The sequence below is a fragment of the Siphateles boraxobius genome, unplaced genomic scaffold (genome assembly GCF_051911475.1).
Source record: "Siphateles boraxobius isolate OS27281-9 unplaced genomic scaffold, OSU_SipBor_1 16, whole genome shotgun sequence".
Taxonomy (NCBI): domain Eukaryota; kingdom Metazoa; phylum Chordata; class Actinopteri; order Cypriniformes; family Leuciscidae; genus Siphateles; species Siphateles boraxobius.
In genome coordinates, this window is record NW_027508766.1 from 6,027,973 (window position 1) to 6,054,973 (window position 27,001).

Consider the following 27,001-nt stretch of genomic DNA (forward strand, 5'->3'; position numbering starts at 1 on the left):
ACTGTCTGGAAATTATTTATTATGAAAATGATGAATTGCCATATTAACATATTACAAACACTATATGTTCACAATACTATTTAAGTAATCAGGTGCGCATTATAATATAAATGTATGTTTGGTATATTTATGGTCTGACTGTCAAAAAGCAGTGATGGCACAATATCATTGTTTCCTGCCTCAGGGTAACTGCAGCTTAAACTCCAAAATCAATACTTCCTGTTCCATACAAGACATAACACAGGCAAACAGATGGAGAACATACCCGTTGTTTGGTGACATGCCTCAATCCGATATGTGGCTGACTCCTGCACTGTTGAGGGGGAAAAAAAGAAAGAATTTATTGTTCTAGTACAAACACAGAAACACATTTTTCTACAGCTTAAAAAAGACTCGGTGAATTTAATCTGAACTGATATTTGTAGAAGGCAGTATTATAAACTGCATGACAGTCGTGCACACAAATCAAACATCGCAACCACACATAAGTCATCTGATCAGAAAATATAACAGAACATGACAGCACAGTTTATTCCAGGAGAATTCAACTCAAATATTCCAATATTCAGTGGACGTGATTCAACAGGATAAGGATCACGGAAATAATAATTTGTGTCAGCAGCTTTTTAAACTCCTTAACTAAATGGTTTCTGTATCATAAAGATCCAGAAATTTGAGAGGATAAGGGGAGGGACAGTGAGTGATCAGGGCTAATTTCAGAAAACAGGGAGTCCCTGTCATTACACGTGAGAATAAAAAACACCATTTCATCATTTTCATCTAAAAATACAAGAGAAAAATTAAATGGCATATTTCTGAAGACTATTATTTGAGAGCTAATGTAAAAAAGAACAATAATATATTTTTTGTTTATAATGTGTTTTTATGTTCCTAGAGGCTAGACTACACATCAAACAGGGCCGGCGCTAATGGGGGGCATTAGAGGGCCATGCCCCCCTCCCCACTGAACGCGGGTGAAAGTGCTGAGCGAGCACACATTCGAAAGTGAATAAAAATTCATGAATTGCACGCACCCGGGTTGGTTTCTAACCATTGTGAAAAGTTAACGAAACATGATTTCAGAAGCCGATGGCCCCCCTTAGAAATATAAATGATTTAAATTATTATTGGCTTTGACAACAAATCTGAACAAAGACTTGGCACTTTGTCAACTTTGTAAATAATTACAGAGACAATCTGAGCATCATAAACTAAATGACTGAGGATCACGCATCACCAGTCTCAAGTCGTTTCGAACACCACAAACTCACACAGAAACTTTTGCCTCATTGCTATTTGTTTATTTCATGACAAATAAAAACAATGTGTGTTCTAAAATCGGCACTGAGGAGTTCAAACATGTTTGATATCCTCCGACTGGATAGTTTGAATCTCACTACATGATTTTCTCCAACTGCCCAAAATCATCAGAGGTAGAATCGTCCAGAATCTAAATCAGGGCAAAATTCATATTGCAGAGTATTCCAGCCTTAGGAGTGTGTGGAAGCTTTTTTGTAAGTATGTGGTAAAACCTGTATGTCACATTTCAAACATGACGTGTAAAGGCAAACAAGCTTGGATTTTCTTTCCAAAGACCTTTCCATAAACAGTCTGCCGTCCTTTACTGCTCAGAGCCTGTACTTCTGCATCAACAAACACAAAAATACCTTAACTGACTCAAATCATGATGCCTCCTCACAAAATCAAAAATGAACCTCATATACTCTCTCTTACACACACACGCACACAAGCCACTCAAACAACCTTCCTCAATGAGCGTCTAAACCTAAGATTTGAACACTGACCTGAACCAGAGACCACCGCTCTCCATGGGACAAAGCAATTAACAGTTGATTTTGCGAATCCAGAGTAAATTTATTCAGCTGATGTAGACAAAACATGGGGCCTAGGGTAACAACACCTCAACTCCAACCCATTAAAGATGATGGACCATTCCACAAGAGCTAAAATTTTATTGACCTAATAGGCAAATATAAAATGAAAAAGAAACCATTTCGATTCAAATCAGTAGCACAAAAAAACTGCTGGCCTTGTAAATTCATCAGTAATCTCAATATCTGAGAGCGAAACATGCACAAATCCTGAGAGAGGGCAGACAATTGCAAACAGAAACCACGTCACATAAGAGTTCTTCATTATGAGGGAGCCTGGTTGCCTAGTTACCACCACACAGAGCGTTTTCCAGGTCTACAGTTGCCCAGAGGGGCCAGTTGCACAAAATGCTTAGATAGTCTTACTATAGTCAAGTTAAGCTGGGGACAAACTTAACGATTGTAAGGCCGATTATGAATGTAATTTGATATTTACGAATGATCATGCCCAAACGCGTGTCAGAGACAGTTGCATTCACAGTCTGTGTTTAAAATCTGCTCCAGTCGTTGGAAACAGTATGTAAGTGTGTTCAGTTCAGTCTTAGAATGTTTCAGCTACCCGTTAAGTGTGTCCCAGGCATTAGCCATTGCATTTTTTTTTCTTTAAAAAAAGGTCATGACTTTCTTTAAGTCAGCTATAAAAAAAACCTGGAAAAGCAGGTTAAATTGTTCCAATTCAATCTATTGACAATTTCACATTTAAAATGTGTATGCACTATGTAGGCCTATTTTTTTACAGTTAGATCAGTGTGCTTCAGGTATTCAAAACAGCCGATAACCAGCAGCCTCTCAAGGACATGGTGGATGACAACTAGTCTCTGATCTTGCATTTCTCGTCAAAGAAGAGATATAATGGTGGTGGTGCATTTGTATTCAAATGCAAAATTTGACTAACAATACTAGGGATGGGAATTGATAAGAATTTAACGATTCCGATTCCATTATCGATATTGCTTATCGATTCGATTTCTTATCGATTCTCTTATCGATTCTCATTGGGTGAGGGAATAAGTACAAATTTGTTTGTTTGTATTAACTTATTGAACTTATAACTTAACTTATTTGTTTATTAATTATTATTAACTCGCTGACACAGCACAGAGTATTAGGGGTGTGAACCTACACTGGTCTCACTGTTCGTTCATTACGATTATCATGTCATCGATTCAGTTCAATTTGATATCTCGATGCATTACATGCACTGCATCCTCAATTTTCAATTTTACTTCAAAAGTGATGTGTGCGTGCTTGCGCGCGTGCGTGTTCGCCTGTTCGTGAAGTCGCAGTGGCAGAAACAGTGACATTCCAGTTTAAGTTTCATGGGACTAAAGTCTGTTCATGCTGTGTGTGTGGCCAAATGTTTCTGCATATTGGAGGTAGTTCCCCCCCTTTGACGAAATGGAAATTTTACAAGTGTTGCAAGTGACCGTATATTGTTATGAGGCGCCGTCATACTCTCATATGAGTACGTGCCTGGAGAGTTCCTCGCATCTCGTGTGTGTAGAGTTTGCGTGTATGTGCGTGAGCGACTTTAGGTGAGTCGTTGTAAATTTCATATGTATTTGTTTGAGCATTCAGCAGTGTAGATGTATGTTTGACTACGTGTATGCAAGTGTTTCATATGTGTGCGTGAATGAAGTGTGATTTAAGCCCTAGACAGCGCCTCATATTGTCGTCTTTTCGCGTAAAATATAACCAAACTTTAGAGCGCTTCTGCCTCGATGCCATGTTTGCTGCGTTCTGAACCAAAATAAGGCAGCGCGTGTGTGACGTCATGACACATTTGCAACGAGCGGAACCGATAAGTGGAATCGTTAAGCAGACATACTAACGGTTCCAAGGAATTGGTTCACTGGGCACCGGTTCTGAAGAAGAACCGGTTCTCGATTCCCATCCCTAAACAATACACATATTTTTCTCAGTTTTTTTACCCAATATTTCAGGGATAGAACACACGGCAAATTAATTACACCTCTAGAAGACAAATAAGGCTGTATGTCTTCAGCTTATGTTTTTAACATTTCTGTTAAATAGGTGTGGTTGGGAGGGGGTGCTGATATCATTAACTCATTTAATGCCAAATGCCAATCAAACCAAACCCCAGACTGAGATAATGAAGTAAAGGCATCTATATGCAAGACACAAATGTCAAGGACGGCAAGGATCAAATGGGCGTATATGAGCAGAATATCATTACAGTTGATCGCAAAGAAACCCAAATAAAGTGCTGTAATTAATACAATCAAGTTCTCTCAAAAGCAAATTCAAATGCAGTGTGAATAAAAGTTCAGATCAAGACAATGAATGTACAATTACAAGTACAGGTCAAGTACAATTCATTTCAAAAGCATTTGTAGACAATAAATATCTCAAATAGCTGTTGCTTTAATAGCACACATATGATCAACAAATGCAGCTCCTTTAAAATGTAGGTGATTATAAAACAACATCACTGCGTTATTTTAATGCATAGGGCCACAAGGTCCATAATGAGTAGAGAGGGTTATCCACATTTTCAATAATCTCAATGGCAGCTTGCAACAAGAAATATGTAATTTGTCATCTTTAATTCCAATTTGTGTTACAATAGGCTAACTGGGTCTTGCTAACCTGCTTAACACTGATCCTTTATTTTAATACAGTAAACACAACAATATTTTTAAATAGCCTATTATTACAATTTAAGTTTTCAGCAGCCATTAATAGTCTTCGGTGTCATATGATCCTTCAGAAATAATTTTAATATGCTGATTTGAAGCTCAAGAAATATTTCTTTTAATTATCGGTGTTGATAACAGCTGTGCTGCTTAATACAAAGTTCTGTCATGAACTCTAGATGGTGCAGGCTTATAGGTCCCTAACTCAAACTGGTTGCAATCAGTCATTCTCTACAGAGCACAGCTGATTGGGTCCTGCTGCATCAGTAGCCAATGAGCTTGCGTGCTCGACCTTCAAATACTTTGTTAATATTTACCTTAGCAGTGTAGCACCCTTTCTGAAAACCTCCACATTCCCCAGATCCACCCATATAGATCTTCTATATAGATCTTTCATGTAAGCGATATTGTACAGCAGCAGCATGTCTTACTTGCTCACAGCAGCGTGTCGTGTATGTGCTGGCAGTAGCAAGTCCTGCAAGTCCCACAGCAAGTTATAGTCTACTAAAAAGCATTTAGAAAGCACCCAATATTCAAGATAAGGGGGCAAAAATGCCTCTGTATGTCTTTTATATTTATATCATTTAATATAGTTAATCAATATCTAATGAAGAGTGCCATTTTTTTCTCCAAATCTTAGAATGATTACAAATGTAATACTGATTTTATACAACAGTTCGATAAAAAAAGAAGTTAATATTTAGTGATTTACATTTTAGATACAATATTGCCTGTTTTTGCTCTATTTCGCCAACGAAAATCATTCCAAACAAAGTTACAGGATTGTTTTGCATTTCTGAGCAAATCTAGATTTCTAAATTTAGACCATCTAGATTTGCGCCCTCGGTGCGCACTTTTGCCGAGCCCGCACTGATGCGTGCTCCGCAGGAGACTTCTTCCCGACAGTCAAAGTGGCGTTATGTCACGAAAGTGCGGACTCAGAGGAAGACCGCAAGTGCTTAGGGTGCCATTTGGGACAGGGCCTCTAATGGCTAATATTGCCCACAACCCATCGTGTGTTGGACGAGGATTCGTTTAGAACTACAAAAAAACTACAGACATGGAGGACGCGCGAGTCCGCCGGTTATGTAGATAGGTTTAGATAAAGGGGTTTGAGTGATTAATTATCAGTATCTAACCTGACGAAATTTTATTTAGTCAATGTTGTCTACATTATATTGCATCTGCAGCAGCATTGTGAACTTTTGTAAAGATCCGTTTAGCCTTTAACTTTTAAATGCATCATTATATTCAAACTGAAAACACATGAGGAGATTCTCCGCATGAAAGACCCACGACTGGCAGATGAACGTGGCTACTAAATCTCTCTCCGAAACGCTAGGAAATTAAATTGGATTGAATGGAGGATTTTAACTGACAAGATGATTGACAGGGCAGTTTACGGTGACAGGATGCACACGACAGATCTGTCCGTTAAAGATGACGAAGTAGTATGTCCCAAAGCTTGCCTACTCTTTTGCTACACACTCAAAATTAAGTACTTTTTCTTCACAAAAAGAGTTCATACTTTCAGGGCGTAGTATAAGTAGGTGAATTGGGACGCAGCATTGGAGTTAAGCTTTTCTTTGAGAAAAGAACAATAGGTTACTTGCGTAACCCCGGTTCTCTGATAGCATTAAGTGAGGTGTCTCACTATGGGATACGCCCCTTACGCGTATTCCTCAGAAGCCCCATTACATTTCGCCAGCCCCAATTGGCTGGCAGACATGACGTAGTGTCTGGGAGTGGCTACCCCACCCCTCAGTATAAGAGGGGCAACACAACGTCATTACGACATTCAAAAAAAGCACACCTCTTCCTCGCTTCACACAGCAAGGAGGGTGATCTGGTGAGACACTTCACTTAATGCTATCAGAGAACCGGGGTACCAGAGAACCAGAGTAACCTATTGTTCTCTTTCAAGCATACGTTTCGGTGTCTCACTATGGGATATCCTAACTCCCGTATTGCCAGATAGCCAGCCTCGAAGTCTCCAGCCAACCACAGCACCGCCTCTAGGGCTGGACAAGTCATGAGTCATGACTCAACTCCAACGCTCAATACTGCATGTGCCAAAGTTTGAGCTGTAACATCCAGTTTATAAAACCTAGCACCACGAAGTTGACATTCCCCGTGTTGACATTCCCCTTGTGTGCACGTAAACAAGCTGGGGGCGTATGACCCTTACTGGAATACGCCAATGAAATCGCCTCCACTATCCAGTGCTACAAACGTTGTTTTGTAATCGGCTTCCCCGTACGTGGTTTTACCCAAGATACGAACAGCTGATTGCTTTCCCGGAACCCTCTGGTTCTTTCCATGTAAATCCGTAGAGCACGCACTGGGCACAACTCATTTAGCTTTTGCAGTTTTGACGAAGCAAAGGGTGGTGGATAGAAAGCTCTTAACTCAAAAGGAGTTATAGAATTAACTATTTTGGGCATAAATGCAGGATTAGGCTTCAGAACTACTCCTGCATCCCTGGGCATGAACTGTGTACATGCTGAATGCACCAAAAGTGCGTGAATCTCACTTACACGCTTCGCCGAAGCTAACAGCAGCGCCGTCTTAAACGACAATATTTTTAAAATCAATCTTGTCCAGTGGCTCAAATGAGGACATTGAGAGAGCATCAAGTACCAGTGCCAAATCCCATGAAGGGGAAATCGGTTTTGAAACTGGCAAAGCGCGACGTGCGCCCTTCATTAACCATAATATTAAAGGATGCTGCCCAACGGTTTTATTATTGTGGATATTTACCACAATTTACCGCTCTGACTCGCTGCATTCACGCTAGGTCTCTGCCGGTTTGGAATTTGAAAGTTGGGGGGTGGGCGGGCCGTGGCTTGTATGAAGGTCTGTCGGGGTGGCTGAGGTGGTGCAGTCTGCATCTTTCTCAGCATACAGAGTTGCAATGCCTCATCATCCCTCTTTTTTTCTTTGCATCTGTTTTGCATCAGTGTCAGAGCTGAGCCAAAAATGCCCTCTGCAACGACCGGTGCGTCCAGGATAGCTTCTTTAGGATAAATCTCTTCCCAGTGTGTCTGACATGGCATGGTAGACACTACGTCCTGCCGCTCCGCTTGGTATGCGGTCAGCAGAGAGATCACGTTCATAGCCCTGACAGAGAGTGCGACTGCTTTGTGCCCGTTTTGCACTCGGCAGCCTCTTACCCTCATTTCCCCGACCGCTACCACGGTCGGCCACAGAATATTTAGTTTCCTGGCAGCGCGTTTGCACACATCTTACAGATCAACAATGAGAAGCGGGGAGGATGGTGCCCCGCCCGCCTCTTCTGTGGACCCCGTCGCAGCGAGGAGCTGTGCTGGGTGCGCAGGCCGGGTGAGGAATGGAGAGTCCTCGAAGTCTTCCTCTTCATCAGAGAGAAGAAAGTCAGTCTTCCTCGAAATAAAGCGCATCATCTTCCTCGTCCGTGCTGAGCAGACTGGGAAGAGGCATGCACACATCGAGCTGCTCACTCCAGGATAGAGCTGCCGTGGTGAGCAGTTCTACAGGAATGGATACCTGCGGTGTGGCAGCTGGCGCAGGGCTAGGTGTCATAAGGCGATCCTGGCCCGACAGGCTAGCTTGGCGTGCTAGCCTGTGACAAAGGCTCTTCAATGTGAAGCGTGCACAGTGTTCACATGTGCCGGGATTCTAAATCGCTAATTGAGCATGTTTCAGCCCGAGACATGCAGAGCAGACCAGGTGTGTGTCCTTGAATGAAATTGTATTCCCGCAAGAACAGTCTCTCACAGAATCTCCCTCACTAGGCGGGATAGTCTGCATTGCTGCAGCCATCGTAGTGTCGAACAATCCTTGCAATTGGCTGGAATGCTAATCGAAGGAGTCAGGTGAAAAAACGGCGTGGTGGCCAGTAATTGGTCCAGAAGTTCGTTGAAAGTTTGTAGGCTTCTAGGCTTCTGGTGTGAAGCGAGAAGAGGTTTTTGAATGTCGTAATGACGTTGTGTTGCTCCTCTTATACTGAGGGGTGGGGTAGCCACTCCCAGACACTACGTCATGTCTGCCAGCCAATTGGGGCTGGTGTAATGTAATAGGGCTTCTGAGGAATACGCAGAAGGGGCGTATCCCATAGTGAGACATTGAAATGTATGCTTGGTTGTAGCGCTATCCCATTGCGTGCAGAGGGAATTTAAAAGACAACCGTTTATCCCGCCCCTTGGATTGAGCCCTGCCAATGGTGTGTTCCCAGACACAACATCTTGTGTGGGTCTGGCTTGTCAGGCTAAACAATTAACACACTCAGCAAAATGTCATCTAATTATCATCGATAAAAATCACAGAAAATAGGCCTATCCAGATATTTTTTGTCACTATCGCACACCCATACCCATTACCATGCCAAACACAGTAGTCATGACAGAAATCTTTTTATGGAATACTGTTTTGTTCAGGATTCTTTGATTATTAGAAACGTTAAAAAAAACAGCATTCATTTAAAAACCTTTTTTTGTAACACTTTAAGTGTCTCTACTGTCACATTTGATCAATTTAATACGATTAATGTCTTTCATTAAAAAAATATATACTGATACCAAAACAAAACTTTAAATGGTAATTATATATATATATATATATATATATATATATATATATATATATATATATATATATATATATGCCCTACTTTCCCCTAAGGGACTTTCAGGGTTTATTTGGAGGAGTAAAACTGTTGATAATAACGCTTTCATAGCAACAGCTGCTTTGGAGACACTTGTAGACAATCAAATACCAAAGTGTTTCTTCATCAGGGTCAAACAAAGCTATGCAGAGTATTTCAGAGGACTTTCAGAATTCGCTGACAGAATTAATATAAATATTTTCTTAAAAGAAGTTCGACTATTTAAAAAGGAGGTGTATTACCACATTATCCCAGACCATCCCTTTTCGTTCCCTTCTTTTCAAGCAGACGAGCACCAGCACTTACATTAAGCTGACCTTGGCTGACGCACCCGGTCAAGCCTGGTGAAAGTGTGGATAGCATCCAGCGGGCATCCATTTTATCAGCGTAAGGGTGACGGAGTGCATGGCTGTCATGGGATGAGATACGGCAGGCTGAGGTCCCATCAGTGCACTAACATCTGATGTCCTGACAGTGTCTGCTCACCTCTGGCCTGCCCAGCTGTGAGTCCTCTCCCACAGTGTGTGACAGGCAGCAAATGCACAGAACATGCCTCATAAAACAAAAGGACTAAATAACGTAGAGGGTCTTTTTTTCAGTTCAGGATGAATTACCTTGACATCTTGAGAAAGGTCTTGAGAGAAAGCCAATGTGATATTTTATTACCCCAGTGTTGCTCTTGAAGGCTCATTGAAGTATTGGAGCTTTCATATAATTTCAAAAGCCCTGTTAAAAGGCATATTCAACAGATGGAGATCTGAATGACTGAAGATGGTAGATGTCAGAATAACATTGAAAATCTTGCATTCAGAATCTATATAAAACCTGGACATAAAAAAAGTTTTAGGATTTAATGTCTTGATCACTAATCATATAAGTCAATTAACCACGAGAAAGCCCTTAATGCAAAAGATCAGCTGTTCTTTTACACACATATACATACACATACATATATATATATATATATATATATATATATATATATATATATATATATATATATATATATATATATATATAAAATTATTAAACTATTAAATTAGACAAATGCAAAAAAAATAATAATATTTTTTAATAGTGGTCTCAGACATTTGGACCCAAGTTCACCTTTCCAAGGCAAAACATTTATAAAACACTAAGTCAGTGTTGTAATGTACTTAATTTATCACTTCATGGTTTTATCTCCACTTTTCAAAGTGGGTCTTTGGACAGAGTTTAGAAATGTACGGAGCCCCCTTGTGGCATATTTGAGTGGACTGAAGTTTATACAAATTAACCAAGGTTTGTGCAAATTAACTCTTATTATTTAGGTTGAGAGAGCTTCCTATGATTTAGAAACACAGCTGCTTATGAAAGCACAAGAGGTATTAGTTACAATATTCAGGCAACCAAGTGTTCATTAAAAATCTGTTTGGCAAGCACCTTTTCCATTGAAAGTCCCTTCGCATAATTCACCGCTAAGATCTTTGCTGATTAGCTTGTTATGTGTGAGTGACATGTCTCTCTTTTTTGAGACCTTGAGCCTGATGATTCCCCGTTCCAAACAGCAGGTGGATTGAGTGGGGCCTTTGTTCATGACTAACGAGACACAGAGAAGATTGACACACGGCATCGGGAGGAGAAGGTCTCCAAGGGAAGCGTTGTTTGATGAGATTATGCTGTAGAAACAAAACCGAGGCTTTCCCCGTTTTCCCAGGGAAAAAAATCCTTCAAATTAATTCACTGTGAGGAAAGAGGACATTTATAAAGAAAAAAATAGAGCATTGAATGTGTGTTATAGAATCTGAAAACAACAATTTCGGTGCATCTTTGGACATAATTGTGATGTTGATGTTTGATCACCATAATCAACATACAAGGCCTGGCTAAAAAGGACTATTTTAACAAAACATTCAATAAACAGTAATGGTCAGGGTATAAAGGAGTATAACTATACTCTCTTCTCAGTATGCCTATGTCTTCAAGTGAAAAGCCAGAATTACGCCCAAGAAAGAGGGATCCGTTACCCCAAAGTCAAAACTCTCATTAAAATGGAAATTGCCTCAGATAAGAGTCAATGAAGGTCAATTAAAAATTCTTAATAGGCACAAAAAGAGATAAAGCCTTCAAAGCCCTTTCAGCAGAAAATAGCAGCACATACTGTATGACAAACGCAGACCTAAGAGAATTCATTTATGAAAATGAAATCATTCCTAAATGAGAAGCACATAATAATGTTATAACATAATTTAAACCATTATATTAGCAATTATCAAGATTATTATAAGCCAGTATACTGTCTGAACAGATTTCCATATTTTTCAAAATTGCAATTATGATGGTATTAGAAACCTTGATGGTTTAAAGCAGCTATGAATAATTTACATTAAAAAATGACTTCTAACAAATAACAGTTACTTAATAATCATGTAAATTTAAAGCCACAAATTGTTAATACATAAAGTATGTTTACATGGTCTGAGAAATTCATGATTGGTGATACTTTAACATTTTACTTGAATCTGGTGTTGATTTAACCATTGCCTCTGGAAACACGTTGATAAAGGTTGTATATATAAAAGAGTGGTTAGTTCACTTTCATCTGATGGAAAAAACAAAACAACTTTCTGCTAGATAACTCCTCTTGTGCATCATGCAAGAAAGTCATACTTACTAGAATTAAATGAATGAGGTTAAATGATGTTTTGGTGAACTTAAGTTACTAATAGTATAGAAGTAGCACTATCAACACTGAGCTTTTGACCCAAAAAAACAATTCAACATGAAAAAGGAAATAGGGTCAAATTAATCTCCAGCACTCACTCAGTCATAGAAAAAAGGACAATAGTGATACAGACAGAACTGTATTTACAATGCAACTCTAGTTAAATGCTTAACTAGACCACCAACACAAAATTAAGACGAAAAAACAAAACACGCACGACTCTGTACTACTCAGCATAAACTATAGGCTATTCCCTTCCGCTACGAAAAAAAAAACAAGATTGGTTTTGTGGTTACCTCATGACTGATTGTGGCGAATGCCTTAACTTTGCACATTATTTTGCTCAGCATTTTATTTTCTTGAGTCAAACATGTTTATATTCAAACATGCTAGTTTCAGCTATTCAGCTGTAGAACAAAGCACATCCTGAAGGACATCGAATCATCTATGAATTTAACTTCCATCAACAGACTTTTGAGTAAAGAGGGGGTAGGTCACATGTTTCTAACATACAATAGGACACGCTACACTCAAAGGTCCGGCCTTCACTTTCCTGTTGTGCTGCACTGAAAATCCATTAAAAACAAGGTGCTTTAAGTCTCTTTCTGTCCTATAACTTATATTTCATTCTAAAGATGACCAAGGGACAAGGAAAAATGCGTAAAACTGAGGAACATGCATGTCAGGCCATTGTCCAAAAAGATGAGAAAACTAACATCAGACATACAGAAGTGTTTCATCGAAGCATTCGTGAGTGTAAAGAAAAATGTGCAATCTTTCACAACCTTTAAGTTATTTGTTCAACAGATATTGTAAAAATAATAAGCAGCATATTCTGTTGAATCCGTGACATTTCTTACTGATGCTTTGTAAACAGTTTTATATCTTAAAGGTCACATGCTTCCACTGTCTGAAAATCGTTATCTTCCAGGGAATGTCTCTTGTGTTATTCCTAAAATATATGCAGAAATTGAAATATGCTGATCAGGCTGAGAATGGTTAAGGCATCCTCTTTGCAGCATCCTTTCTGTATGCTGAGCTGTCTGTATCAGTCTCATATCCTTGAGAACTCACATCTAATAACCGCACTGATCACGCTCATCTTTATATGTATGGAAGTTTTGTGAAGGAAGTAATAATGACCAGTTGTTCTCCTTTTTCATTAAATTAAAGGGATAGTTCACCCAAAAATGAAAGTCCTGTCATTAATTACTCACTTTCATGTCGTTCCAAACCCCTCAGCCTTTCGTTCATCTTCGGAACACAAATGAAGATGCATTTGATGAAATCTGAGAACTTTCTGTCCCTTTATTGACAGCTATGCAACTGAAACTTTGACGCTTCAAAAAGTTCATTAATAGATCATAAAAAAATAATCCATTTGAATTGAGCTGTTTAGTCCAAAATTTTCTGAAGAGAAACGATCAATTTACATGAACAGATTACATTAAGGCTTTTATTCACATATAAACATTGATCAGCGAACATAAACAGAAGCTCAGCCGAACCTGCTTGACGTACGAGAGCAAATCTCTTGCAGAAGCTCAAGCGTGCTGCGTAACACGAGAATGAACCTAACTGGTTCTTGCACATCAAGTGAACATGCTTGAGCTTCCGTTTACCATAATTCATGTGTAAGTTGATGAATGTTGGGAATAAAAGCCTAAATTCAATCTCTTCATCATATAAAGCGATCGTGTCGCTTTAGAAAATTTTGGACTAAACCTCTCAATTCATAACGAACACCTACAGGTTTGGAACGACATGAGGGTGAGTAATTAATTACAGTTTTCATTTCTGGGTGAACTATCCCTTTAACAAGTTACGATAAAGCAGCACGTTTTCTTCTAGACACTTCTGCATGAAACCAACATATTAAGCAGATTTCAGTGTCAAAACAACACGCGCACCACTGTTAACCATTCAGTTTTGATGTGTGTGGGTCTTAATTTTGAGATTGCCTCTCTAAATACTGCCTCACAGTGGAAGCACTAGGAGAAAGAGTTAACATTAAAAATATACATAGTTTCTACATGAGTTTATCTCTGGATTACACTTTAAATAAACACTATGAATGCTCAATGCTCATGCACTCAAACAAACCATACCAAAACCTATACTAATAGTAAAGTTGTGTTGTAGCCTTGTTTGAATAAAATGGGAAAAAAGCATTTTGAGAGAAATTGCATTTGCAATTTTACATATCAAACTAGCGTGTTTATAAAGTATGTTTAAACCTAATTGATAACAGCTTTAGAGAAAGCTCACACCAATCGAGTCAATTACCCAGCAATTGTCAGTTCAAGGGACAAAATGTGTTCAGTTTTGGCTGGCAGCATTTCAGTGTTCACTATGAAATGGCCTGTCGAGAACACTGACATCCTGACGTGGGTCTGATTAGGACTGAAGCTGAGAGCATATGCCCTCTAAATGAAAACTACTCTCAGGATGGGACTTTTGCTCTCTAGTACCTCCATATCTCAAAATCCATTTATGAAGATGACATTTGTTTGGGTGCTAAACTCCACACATCTTTCAAACGACTGAAAGATGTAGTGACGGTCCTTACTTACTGTAAGCCCTTGGTTAGATCCGATATAGGACAATTAACTTTAGAAATAATTGTATGGTACTGTACAACAACTCTATTATTGCTGTTAAACATTCAAATCTATTTGAAAATACACTCTAAAAAACGCTGGGTTGATCCAATTGGGCCACATAGTGGTTGTGTAGTGTGTCTTACAAATTTTCAGAGGATTGCAGTGAATCTGGAAACATTAACCATGTACGAGGCAAAAATAAGATATTATTCGTTTAACGTTAACTAGCATAAATCAATTTTTATTTTTGTGATATGGTTATGCTGACTTAAACTATATTGCTTCAAGATCAGGCCGTCATTAATCCATAAACAAAAATGCTTAGTTCCAATAAAAAAGTTTTGAACATGTTTCATTTGGGGGTGGGGCAGCCAACCTTCAAGCACCCATGCGTGTATGTGGGGGGCAAAGCGTGGGTGTGTGTGATGTTTGTGTGTGTGCATGTGTGCTCACCTTGCCTGACTCAATCGCATGCTGAGTGTCAAACAAGTGACCACAGGACACTAATGAGGACCAGATCTGAGCCAACTCAACGTTCAATGATCTCACACTCTAATGAACTTACACACACACACTAAAAAAATGAATTTTTTCTAGCTGGTTTCCTAATCTAGTTGTCTAATAAACCTGGCATTGTGTACAACAACAATAGTTGGCTCTATGACAAATGCTTTGTTCTTTTTTTGTAAGTCGTTTTGGATAAAAGCATCTGCTAGATTCATACAGTAGGCTACATGTAAATGTTAACACATATGCCCTCCACACCACAGTAATCTGACCAGCCACATTCTCCAATCATTTCAACTCATTTACTGTACATTTTAGAAAGCTAATTCCCTGAGCCCAAGTAAGCTACAAAAACACACACCATGTCAAATTTAAAACAACCAATACAACAAACCCAAATCTAATCTAACCACTAATCTCTAACCCAGTGGCTCTCAACTCTTTTGACCTAAAGGCCAACAAAAAAGTGTTGATCCATTTTAAACTAAAGTCAAACAAAAACAGACTGCACTCAACAGACCTAAACCTAAATTTGACAAAACCCAACAACCTAAACGACTCTGTAGGCCTGTTATTCCTACAACATTCCCCAATCAAAGAAAAAGATCAATTAAGATAAATGCAAAACAGCAGGACACAAGACACATAGTGAGTTTAAAATATATACAGCAACACAAGGGGAAGAAAGGCATGATGAGATTAGAGGCAAAGGCTGATCTGATGGCTTTGTGCAGTTTCAAACAGAATATTCTCTTATATAACGGCCTGGACGCTAATCCCTCAACACCACTGTACTGCAGTTGTTCTTTACTCAATGGAACTGCCATTACGGGCTGATTATGACCATCACCAACACATTTCAAGAGATAATTGAAAAGCATAGATTCATTTGGTGCTCACACACACTGATTTGAAATGGCTTGATCTTGGGGATTATAGAGTAAATCAAGCAGCAGCTGACATGATAAACAAAGCATCCAAACAAACATATTTCATAAGATATGGAATGCACAAGGTGCACGCATATGTGGGGTTTACCAGGATACAAAGTATATTTGTGCTTATTCATAATCCATTGACTGCACATTTGAACCAGCAGCACAACGCAAAGCAAACCTGTAAATGAAAAGAATCAGACTGATTTGTACAGTTTTCATATTACACTAATAAAATTACATTTCAAATTACAATAATACTCATACATGATTAGCAGTAAATTTCGTTATATTGGATGGTAGGCTTTGTTTTGACAAAATGTATGAAATGGATCTTTTGGGCACAGATTTCAATAACTAATCTTATATTTCATGCCATCTATCTCCTCATATGTTGTGTTTGAGGTTCCAGATATGCTTTTTTTGTTCAGGTGCAATTTCCCCTGACATACCGACCCAAATACAATCTGGAGCTTCTTAAGGACATCAAGACTGTCTCCTTTCCATTACCATTTAACGATTTAGGTTTCATATCCACCCGAACACACTGTTTTATACATGAAAAGCTTTTTATGTGTTTGTTTAGGTAAACAGGATATAGCCTAAGCATGAACCATTATTTCACTGCTCAGGTGAGCCACCCATTGTGTGGCAGCAGCGTTAACAAACTGCTGTGAAGGTACCAGTCTGCCTCCACTAACCTGAGCATCACTTTAATAGCTTCAGCAACCAGATTACTATACAAGACGCATTTTGATCTCACCTCGAAGATGGGAGAAGCTCCTTTTTCGGGCAGTGTACATCCCAGCAGCTCGGCGAGGAACTTTGCCATATAAATATGTGTTGTGTGTTACGCCGGAGGACTGAAATCACCGCTGGCTGCTGTTATCTCACAGTGCCCACAGGTAGTCTTGTTCCAGCAGCGATTTCCTACTGCACAACAGACAGATTTTTCGCTCCCTGAATTTTCCTTGAAGCATTTCTTTAATCTGAACACATAGGAGTCATTTTAAAGGTGTGACAGCTCTTTGTCTTGTGAAGAGCGCGTGCGTCTGCTTGCGACTCGCGAGCGCGGTGTAGTCGAGCTCATTGAACGCCTCTTGTAATCCTCGTGTAGGGGAGGGAGGATCGGCGAGGGGACGCCAGATACACTCATGTAGCCTAAAGCTCCGACAGGTTGCCTGATTCTTTCTGGAATCTAAAGAAAGTTTTCTGATTGTCTGTTTTACCGAGACCACACTTTCATGTCGAACTCGAAGCCTTCAAAAGTGCACTCACTCACCTTAGGAGAATAGCGCACAAATAATATAAACCTGTTGAAACCTAAGTTAAAATTTATCTGGGCTGCGTTTCTCTACGATCAATTTAGGCTTAAGATTTGAGAAATGCGTTCAATATTCGGTTCAACTCTGTCAGACAGCGGTCAGACTCATTGGATGGGACATTTATTAGTGAGTAATGACTTAAAATCATAATGATATTAAATATGTTTTATGTAATATTCCAGGCTATTTATTATAAATGGTTTATTCGTGCACATATCTTTATAGATTTATGTGCATGTCGTAGGCCTATTCTTTAATCAAAATAACCTCCCAATTGCAGCAATAGCCTATATCTTCTCATCTCTGATGACATGTTTACTCGCGTGAGGGCGCCGGACAACATGTCCCTCACAAGATTGTTTCTGCCATTGAATAAGTAAGGACTAATTGATTCAGGGCCGCTGAATTATTAGGGGGGGAAAAGGCACACCTGAGGTGGTAGTCTAATGCAGTGGCTGTTACACCTTGGGTGTGCATTCTTTTTCTACAATTCAACGGCCCGGAGTAAATTATTCCGCTTAGGCTATAGGCCTACTACGGTTAACTACACACCTCAAAAACTGTTCAGATGATGTATTTCAAGACGTTTGTCAGGTTTTTGCCCTTAAAACGCCATTGTGTGTGAGACTAATTTCTTACGCATCTCATCCCAAGCCTCCATTGCTAATTCCAAAACTTTATTTTAAAGCTAGTAACGGAGACTTGAGCCACTGATAGCAGACTTAATAAAGTTGTTAGAGAAAGAGATAGAGAGAGATTAAGAATGTGTGAATTACCTGAGTCTGTTCGTCTAGCATAAGACACGTTTATCTACTAGTGCACCAGCGTAATAGCGAAGTTGATCTGCTCCTCGCTGGTGAGAAACGACATGTAGCTTTTAATTTGCTAAACTATTTTACTGATAAAATCATCAGAGCAGTGCTGAAAATGCGCGAGTAGTGAGAGAGCGTGAGAAAGAGATATGCGCTTTTCATAATACAAATGCATAGCCTAATAGGCTACATAATAAAATGTATTGTTCTTTTTTATCCTTGGTTCTGTAGGCTGTAAAGACCTTTGAATTAACTGAAATCATTTGGCAAAATGATATGGAACTGTAATGCGTCAAGAACGACTGTAAAAAATAGGTCAAGACATGCCTGGAACTACTTTAGCCGTTTCCCTGAAAATAATTGCACACCTTAGAACTTTCGTTAACCAATCCGAATCAGGCATTCTACAGCCCTGTAGTATAAATAAACATGTAAAAGATAATTGCAACTCTTTATCATAGCATAATTCTGACATTTTTTGCCTCACTTTTATGATAGTTTTGAAATCTCCAATCCCCAATCATTGTGAATGCATGGAAAATGGCAAATAGTACATTATTTATAGTCTCCTTTTTGTGTTAAACAGAAGAGAAAAAGTCATAGAGAATGACATGAAGGTGAGCAAATGGCGGCAGAAGGTTCATTTTTAATGTGAACTTTCTCTTTAAGAGAATACAATGTAGAATGCAATGACTGAATAAATATTAGGGTTACTGTATACAGATGGAGCATGATGTGAGTAAGAGATTCAGTAATTAGCTTAATAATGTTTGTGATGAGGTAATAATAAATAGCATTGCAGTGTAGTGTAAGTGTAGTGCTGAGAAGTTGATTGGTGTTCAGTCATAATGCCATTTGAATTTGTAGTTCAACAGCCTGCTGATGCGGGACATGATGCCTGATGGAAGCAGCGAGAGCAGTTCATGAGTGGCTGGGGTCTCTGGAGACCTTCTTTCCTCATGTCTTGGAGATGACCTAAATGTCTAAAAACCCTGAGTTCAAATGTGCTCCCAAATGTGTTCAGAGCATTTTTAAAATAGGCTGATGGACTGGTGAACATACATAATGCAACAGAACAGCAAGATAAAGAGACTCGCACTCAGTCTGTCCCTGGCATGAAATCATAATTCACACTTTAATGTTTATCAAATGTGATTGAGAATCACTAATCAAATGGTTGCCCACTGGTCATAAGAATGTGTGTGTCAGTGACAGTGCTGGCAGTCTGTGATTAGGCACATTTTATGCAAATTGTGTTTTGCCATTGCTGTTAAAAAGCCAGATCCACGTGTCCGGAGGCTCAAGCTGCTGCACCTCTGAAAAAACATTGACTTAACATTTAGCATGAGGACAATTTCTATTACAGTTAGTTTGTACCCTTCTGTTTTATTGGCAGCAGCAGGCATCTAATGCCGTCTAATCCTTCATTCACTCTGACACCCTATGGACAGGGTCCCATCTGTTTACAGTGACCTTTCATGACCACAGTTTTGTTGTTTGGATAGGCATATATGGCCTGATGACAAAAGAGGGGTTTATATTCTCTTCTAAGTGCATTTTAGGGATTAGCCCTCCATTTTGAGAACGTCCAGTCAGTCTTATACTGAACAGCTATCAATCATATATATGTTTATATAATAAAACTTTAAACACTAAAGCTAAAAACTTTTATGAATGTTGGATTTGACAGATGTGTGTATTTATGAAACTTCAGTGGATGTGTGAATATTTTTTAGTGTGTGGTGTGTCATGTACTCAGATTTAAATTCTCTGGTATCCAAGCAGCTGAAAGAGGTCTCCATGGTAATATTGCATTTTGCTTTCTCATGACATTGACTGTGATAATACCAAGATCGCACTGTTCCTTAGAAACACACAGTTCTTTAGAACAACTATAACAATGTGATTTTGAATTTGTGTGTTGTATTTGTATTGTTATAGTACTTCACTACATGACTCTCTGGAATACTGCTGGAATTCTCATTGGTCAACAGCACTTTTCTGTGGTCAGATGTTTTTGTATAATATACAGCAAGTGACTGTTGTATTCACAAATATTAAAATAATATAACCTTTTAAAAACAATATTTCATATTTGTGCATTTATGTATTTGGTATGTATTTTTTGTGAAATTTTCATCACATTTTTACGTTATTTTCAAGTTTTTTTGTTTTATATTTATTTAGTTATATTTAAACATTGGCATTTCAATCACAGTCCCCCTTCAATTCCCTCACAAACCCCGATAGGGTGCTTCTCAATACTCAAATTGATCCTAAGGGGGTGGAACTAAGATGCGAGATAAAGGAAGTGAGGAAAGGAACATGGGATGCACACATAACAAATAAGAAGCACCCCTAATGGTTTGTGAACCCCATTTGAGAATCCCTAACTACACACTAAACTAAAAGAATCAGATAAAGAAAACAACAAAATACTTTCTCTTTCATTTTCATCAGTGTGTGTCCTGTCCGCAGGGTCTCCAGTGTCATGGTTTTGACTCTGCTCTAGTGGGTCTCATTGGAGGGAACGTGCCCAGTAGAGACAGGTGTGCCTCTGCTTTTCATGTGCAGGTGGCCTGCTGTTCAACCGGCTGCCGCTGACTAATTACACAAACACATATGTACACACTGACTAAACCGCTTGCTTGACTGAAATGATCAACCAGAATTCCAAGCACTGCAGTTGACTGTGGTGAAAAGTATTTGAATAAATGTAATTAGTAACTGTATGTTTTTTGGCTACTTTGTAGTTTTACTGAGTTGCTATTAAATAGCAGCTTTTACTCTCTACTTGACTACATTTTTGAATAAGTATATGTACTCCTTGCTGCAATTAATTTGTGATAAGTAATGCAATTACCTATTACATTTTGTATGGCACCTAACCAAAAGAAGTGATATCGCCATCTACAGGGCATTGAAGGATTTTTGAAGGATATTGGTTAACTTTGCCCTTTTTGAGCACTTGTGTTTGTAGATGTTTAAAAGGCTGTTGAGTCCACCTTGATTTATTGCAATATTGTGGTGTTCAGTTTTATTTCCATTTTAGAAAATAAACATGTGATTGCTCTCCTCATAAATCAACTGTTTCTTGTTTTCACTGGCATGTCTCTTATTGGTCTTTGAGGACTAGCATCTTTGAGCCAACATTCAGTAAGAGTAAAATACTTAAGTTCTGTTAAAACCACATACTTTCCGACTCAAGTCGTATTGGAATTGGTCACTTTCGCTGTAAGGTATTTGTACTTTTACTCAAGTATTGTTTTCAGGTACTCTTTACACAGAGTTGATAAGACGGCAGTTGATAAGACGAAAGCTCCAAAGCGTGCAGTGATTTTAATAAAGGGGTTTTAGACTGATTCCGTGTTGTGCCCTGAAGATGCTCCATATGGTCCCACAGATGTATGGTGCAGGATATCATGTATCACAGCACACAGACTGACCCCCTGCTGTAAAATCTCTTCAGTGACGACTTCAAGAGGGTTAAAAAAGACGAAAGGAAATTTTGAAGGCCTTCGCATCTGCATCTGCATGTGACGGTAAAAACCCGTCATCTGGGAGATTATAGAGATAAACTCAAGCATACTTTTCTCTGGCTTTCTCTCTCTCACGTCCTGCTGAGATGCTTAATGATGCTGCAAAGTGCCCGACACTTACAATGGCAGTTCTTTTTCTCTTTCTATCTTACAACTGCGGATATGCCGTGTGCCAAACTGGCATTGGGATAGACCCATAAAACAGTGGTGACTGCAGCAATGAAGCTGCAGTGCAGCAGCACCTGATTTATCGCCCCTAGCTGCTCTCAGAGTGAGGCCAGGTCCATTAACAAATGAGCTTTAATTCACACTGGCAGTTCATCCCTGCTGCTCTCGTTCTCTATTCACTACTGCTATAGAGATGCTGATGGCACATAGTCTGGCAATGAGTAAAGACAAGCTTGTAGCTTTCACACAAATATGACTGAATGTAAGGGGCAAAGGAAGCCACTGGGATGGTTAGTGTTCACTGTCAGCTGTCATGTGTATTTTTTGGCTTTGATCTTTTTTATCTATGAATTTTGGCAGCTACACTTTTTTATATTCACTTTCATACCAATAAGCCACGAGTGAGCTGAGATGCAGGGTGTGTGTTTGTGTGTGAGAAAGAAGGGGAAAAACATTATTAATATTAATGTAGCCAAATACCCACATCCCAGTCCACACACTAAGACAAACATGCATACGGCACACTTCACATCTGTGCTGCATCTTAATTTATTTCAATAATTCAGAGACTCGCAGCCCACATCATCTGCAATGTTCCTTCCACTGCATTAATGAATAATTTCAAAGGCATGCCATGTAGGAAATCATGGATATAGGTGCAGACAATTGGTCATAATAGAGGAAAATATATACCATAGGATTTTCAACGTTTTTATGGCAGGGACCCCCAAATAATACCCTTGCACGGGACCCACTTTTTTCGTGTAAACAAGAACCATTTAATAATGTGAGAAAAAAAATTATGCAATATATTTTAAATACATTTGGTGTTAGGTAGGCTAAATTAAATAATTGTCCTTTATATTGTCATTGAAGAAATGAAATATTATTAAAATATAGATTGGTGAAACGCACAGTCAGAAATTACAGACATCGTTTAATTTTTGATGGAGTCAGATTAATGATGAATTACTGACCCATTCAAGACAGCGTTCCTATTTGCCACCAGCTCCTCAACAGTCAGAATTTAAAGTACACTAGCCCTGGAGAGAATGATTATCCTTTCTTTTCTCATACTCTCTACCTCTTTGTTGGCTTGATCTAAAAGTTTCAGGCCTTGACAGCTTCAAACAACTGGGAAATAGAAAGAGCTCTGCTAGTTTTGTCAGGTCGCAGGTGATTACATGGCTGTTATTTGGAACCATTCTGAGCAGAGCTTTGAGGACTCTGTAGGACCTTCTGGAGACAGTGGTATCCCAGTTCAGCAATTTTTACATACTGGTTCTGCTAATATATATATATATATATATATATATATATATATATATATATATATATATATATATATATATATATATATATGGAAAATATATATTTGGTGCTCTTTATGAAATAGATGTTTTTTCCCAGTCCACGTTGGCCACAATAATGGCCCCCCTTTTTTTCTTTTCCTATAATACCTGATGAGTTTGGAGAACAACTGACAAGAGATCAGAGACCATTCCTCCATACAGAATCTCTCCAGATCCTTCAGATTCACAAGTTCATGTTGGTGCTTCTTCTCTTCAGTTCACCTCACTCATTTTCTATAGGGTTCAGTTTAGGGGACTGGGACATTCATGGCAGAAGCTTCATTTTGTGCTAAGTGACACATTTTTGTATTGATTTTGATGTTTGTTTTGGATTGTTGTCCAGATAGAAGATCCAACCATGGCCCATTATAAGATTTCTAGCAGAAGCCGCCAGGTTTAGATATTTTATCTGTTGGTATTTGATAGAATCCATGATACCATGTATCTGAACAAGATATCCAGGACCTCCAGCTGAAAAATAGGGCCACAACATTAAAGATCCAGCAGTATATTAATCGTACACATGGAGTAATTTTTATCCCTGGTTGCACCAGACCAAACCCATCTGGTGGGTTTGCTGCCTAAGAGTTATTTTTTTAGTTTCATCTGACCACAGAACCCTGTGCCGTTTAAAGTTCCAGTCTTGTCTGACAACTGAATTTGCTAGAGTTTGTTTTTGGAGGAGCGAGGAGGATTTTTCCTGAAACCCTCCCAAACAACATGTGGTGATGTAAGAGTTATTTGATATTTTGTATTTTTTAGGATTTCTGACCCCAAGACTTAACTAATCTCTGCAATTCTTCATCTGTGATCCTTGAAGAGTCTTTGGCCACTCAAACGTTCCTCCTCACCGTGCATTAAGACAATATAGACACACGTCCTCTTCCAGGCAGATTCATAAGATTTCCTGTTCATTATTGCCCTGATGGTGAAAATTGACATTTTCAATGCTTTAGCTATTTTCTTACAGCCACTTTATATTTTGTGAAGCTCAACAATATTTTGCAACACATCAGAACTATATTCTTTGGTTTTACTCATTGTGATGGATGATTAAGGGTATTCGGCCTTTGTGTTTCCTCATTTCATGGTAATATGTAAAAATATGTATCTTAAAAATGTAAATATGAATGGGAATTCAGAGAAATTTTGCTCTTAAGAATTTCCAGGGGTGCCTATTTTATTGTGGCCATTTTCAATTGTTTTACTTCAATGAAAGGTTAGATTTGTGCAAATTTTTGAAATTTTGACCATATTTACTAAGGGTGCCAATAATCCTGACCGTGTGCGTGTAAGTGTGTACAGATGTAGCTCCATTTTGGGGAATAAGCTCCATTTTGGGGAATAAATGGCCCAACAAGGATAATAAACCTGAGATCATCTACATTCTGGGGACCAGCCAGCGATCGCCCTGAGGGAAATGGATTAATACAAATGCTAAATTATACTTTTTTGAAAATGTAAAGCTGCAAAAAGGTTTCTGTGAAGGATAGGCTTCGGGGTATGGTTAGGGAATAGAAAATATCCATTGGAAGTTTGGATCAAAATACCACAGCAAGTCTAGAAGAAAGACCAAAACAAACGTGTGTGTGTGTGTGTGTTTATGCGTGGTCCTGGTAAACCCTACATTTGTGGAGCCCAAATGTCCCCACAAAAATAGTAATACCAGACATTTTTTATTTTTTATGGGGAAATGTATTGGTCCTTTATAGCTTATAAATCATACTAACTGTAAAAATGCAGAAAGTTTTCCGTGAGGGTTCGATTTAGGGTTAGGGGATGGAATACACAATGTGTACACTATAGTGTGTGTATATGACCCCAGAAGCCATGGCTTGTGTGTGGAATAAACTGAAAGTTATAAATTTTGTGAAAATATTGCTTGACATCTATCATATTATGTAAACAGTAGCTTAGACATTCAGTTATAGATAACCCCTTAAATAGTTTCGTTTTAATCTTCATAACCGTCAGAGCCATATAGAGTCCTTGGTTAACAGTTAAAGTTTTAAGTTAATAGATTCTACTTAACAGGTATATGCGATTGCTATATCTAATGTCACTCAACAATCTATAATTAGACAAATACAAAAAAATTACTGAACAAAATAAACTAACATTCCCCTAGTATGTGTCATTGGACCATGCTCCCTCTGTGGTCCACTGTTATGGCCTTAGCTTTTCTAACTCTGTGTTTCTGCACTGCTGGCCTCTCTCTGGTCACATCTAATCCATCTCCGCTGCTCACTTAGACAGAAAGGGTTCAGAAAGGGATTTGCCTAGCGTGCTAATGCAGCCTGTGCTCCTTAAAGACCATTTGCGCGCCACAACCCCTCCCTCTGCAGCTGCTCCTGTGTGATGTCTAAAGATTGAAGAGCAATTAAGAGCCACTCTACGAATTACAGATTAACAGGAGGGGAAGTAGATGTGATGCTAACCTACTTCTGTCCCATCTCTGGCTCAGAAAAGCAGGATGAGATTTGATGGGGGACAGCGAGAGGTTTTCTTCCATTGATGGTCAATCTGATTCGGTCAAGTGATTACTGCACATTTCCTTTTCTCAAAAACCAGAGATAAAGATACTGTACAGGGCTGTCTGCTGATCCAATGATCCAATGACACATCCAAAGACATCATAAGGATCAGGTCATCAAGGAGGGATTATGTCGCTGTAATCTGTTACTCTTATTGAAGATGACTCGAAGATATTACAATAATTTTCACTTTAACTTTCATGAAGGATTAAAGGGATAGTTCACCTAAAAATGAAAATTAGCCCATGATTTACTCACCCTGAAGCCATATGACATTCTTCTTTCAGACGGATACAATTGGAGTTATATTAAAAAAATGTCTCTTCCAAGCTTGACAATGACAATGAATGGCTGTTTTACTTTGAAAGTCCATTAAAGCGCATCTATTCATAATTAAAGTGCTCGACACAGATCTGGGGGGGTTAATAAGGGTCTTCTGAAAGGAAGCGATGCGTTCGTGTGAGAAAAATATCCATATTTAAAACTTTATTGACTAAAATAACTAGTTTCTTTAATTTAACTCCGATTTTTTTTTTCGTCTGAAAGAAGAATGTCAAATACACCTAGGATGGCTTCAGAGTGAGTAAATTATGGGCTAAATTTCATTTTTTGGTTCAGGAAATCAAAAACAGTCACTGGATGTTCTTTATTATTAGAACAAAACACCTGGGCTTGTTATGCTGGCTCACGCCTGGTTGTGGGTTCTAGTTTAGTGTACAAAAATAGTTTTTAACTGCTGTTTTGACAGGACAGGTTAGGCTGACATTAGTTAACACAGACAAGAGACACCGACAGAGTTCCTGTTTTCAGTACACCGGTTACTTAGGCCCCATCCACAATCCTACGTTTTAGTTTAGAAACGCAGACCTTTCGCTACGTTTGCACCTCCCGTCCACACTAAAACGGCAAAAACGAAGACCTAAAACGGAGAAGTTTAGAAACGCTGCCGATCCCGTTTTGCGTTTTGAATCTCCGGAGGGCGTTTTAGTGTAGACGGGTCAAAAGGGAGGATTTTAGAAACGATGACGCAGAGGCTTTTACGCTCGGCTCTCTGATGGGATGTCATACAATGGAAGAAAACGCACAACAACAGCGTGGACTACCAGACAGTTACGTTAGTGCAAGTAAATTCTGCATTTCACAATGCTATAACTGCCTACATGCGCCGGAGGCAAGCTATTATTCCAGCGATCTGTGACAGTTCCCGTGTGCAGCGGCGGTATCAGCCGTACATGGAGCGTCAGTTTTGAGTTAAGTCGGGAAGAACCAGCGCATGGTGGGATAATTTTATCAATGAAGTTGTAGTTCCTGAAGAATGGTGCGAAAACTTT

General features: G+C 38.9%; 1 protein-coding gene across 1 annotated transcript in view; it reads right to left on the reverse strand.

The window, feature by feature from the left end:
• rasgef1ba (RasGEF domain family, member 1Ba) overlaps positions 1–17,060 on the reverse strand; it is an 80,541-nt gene extending 63,481 nt beyond the window's left edge. Inside the window, exons 1-2 of the mRNA XM_077231312.1 lie at positions 16,704–17,060; positions 266–313 (exon numbers count right to left, since the gene is read on the reverse strand). Coding sequence (XP_077087427.1) covers positions 266–313; positions 16,704–16,772 — 117 coding nt within the window. The 5' untranslated portion in view covers positions 16,773–17,060. The remainder of the gene's footprint in view (positions 1–265; positions 314–16,703) is intronic.
• Between the last annotated feature and the right edge of the window lie 9,941 nt (positions 17,061–27,001).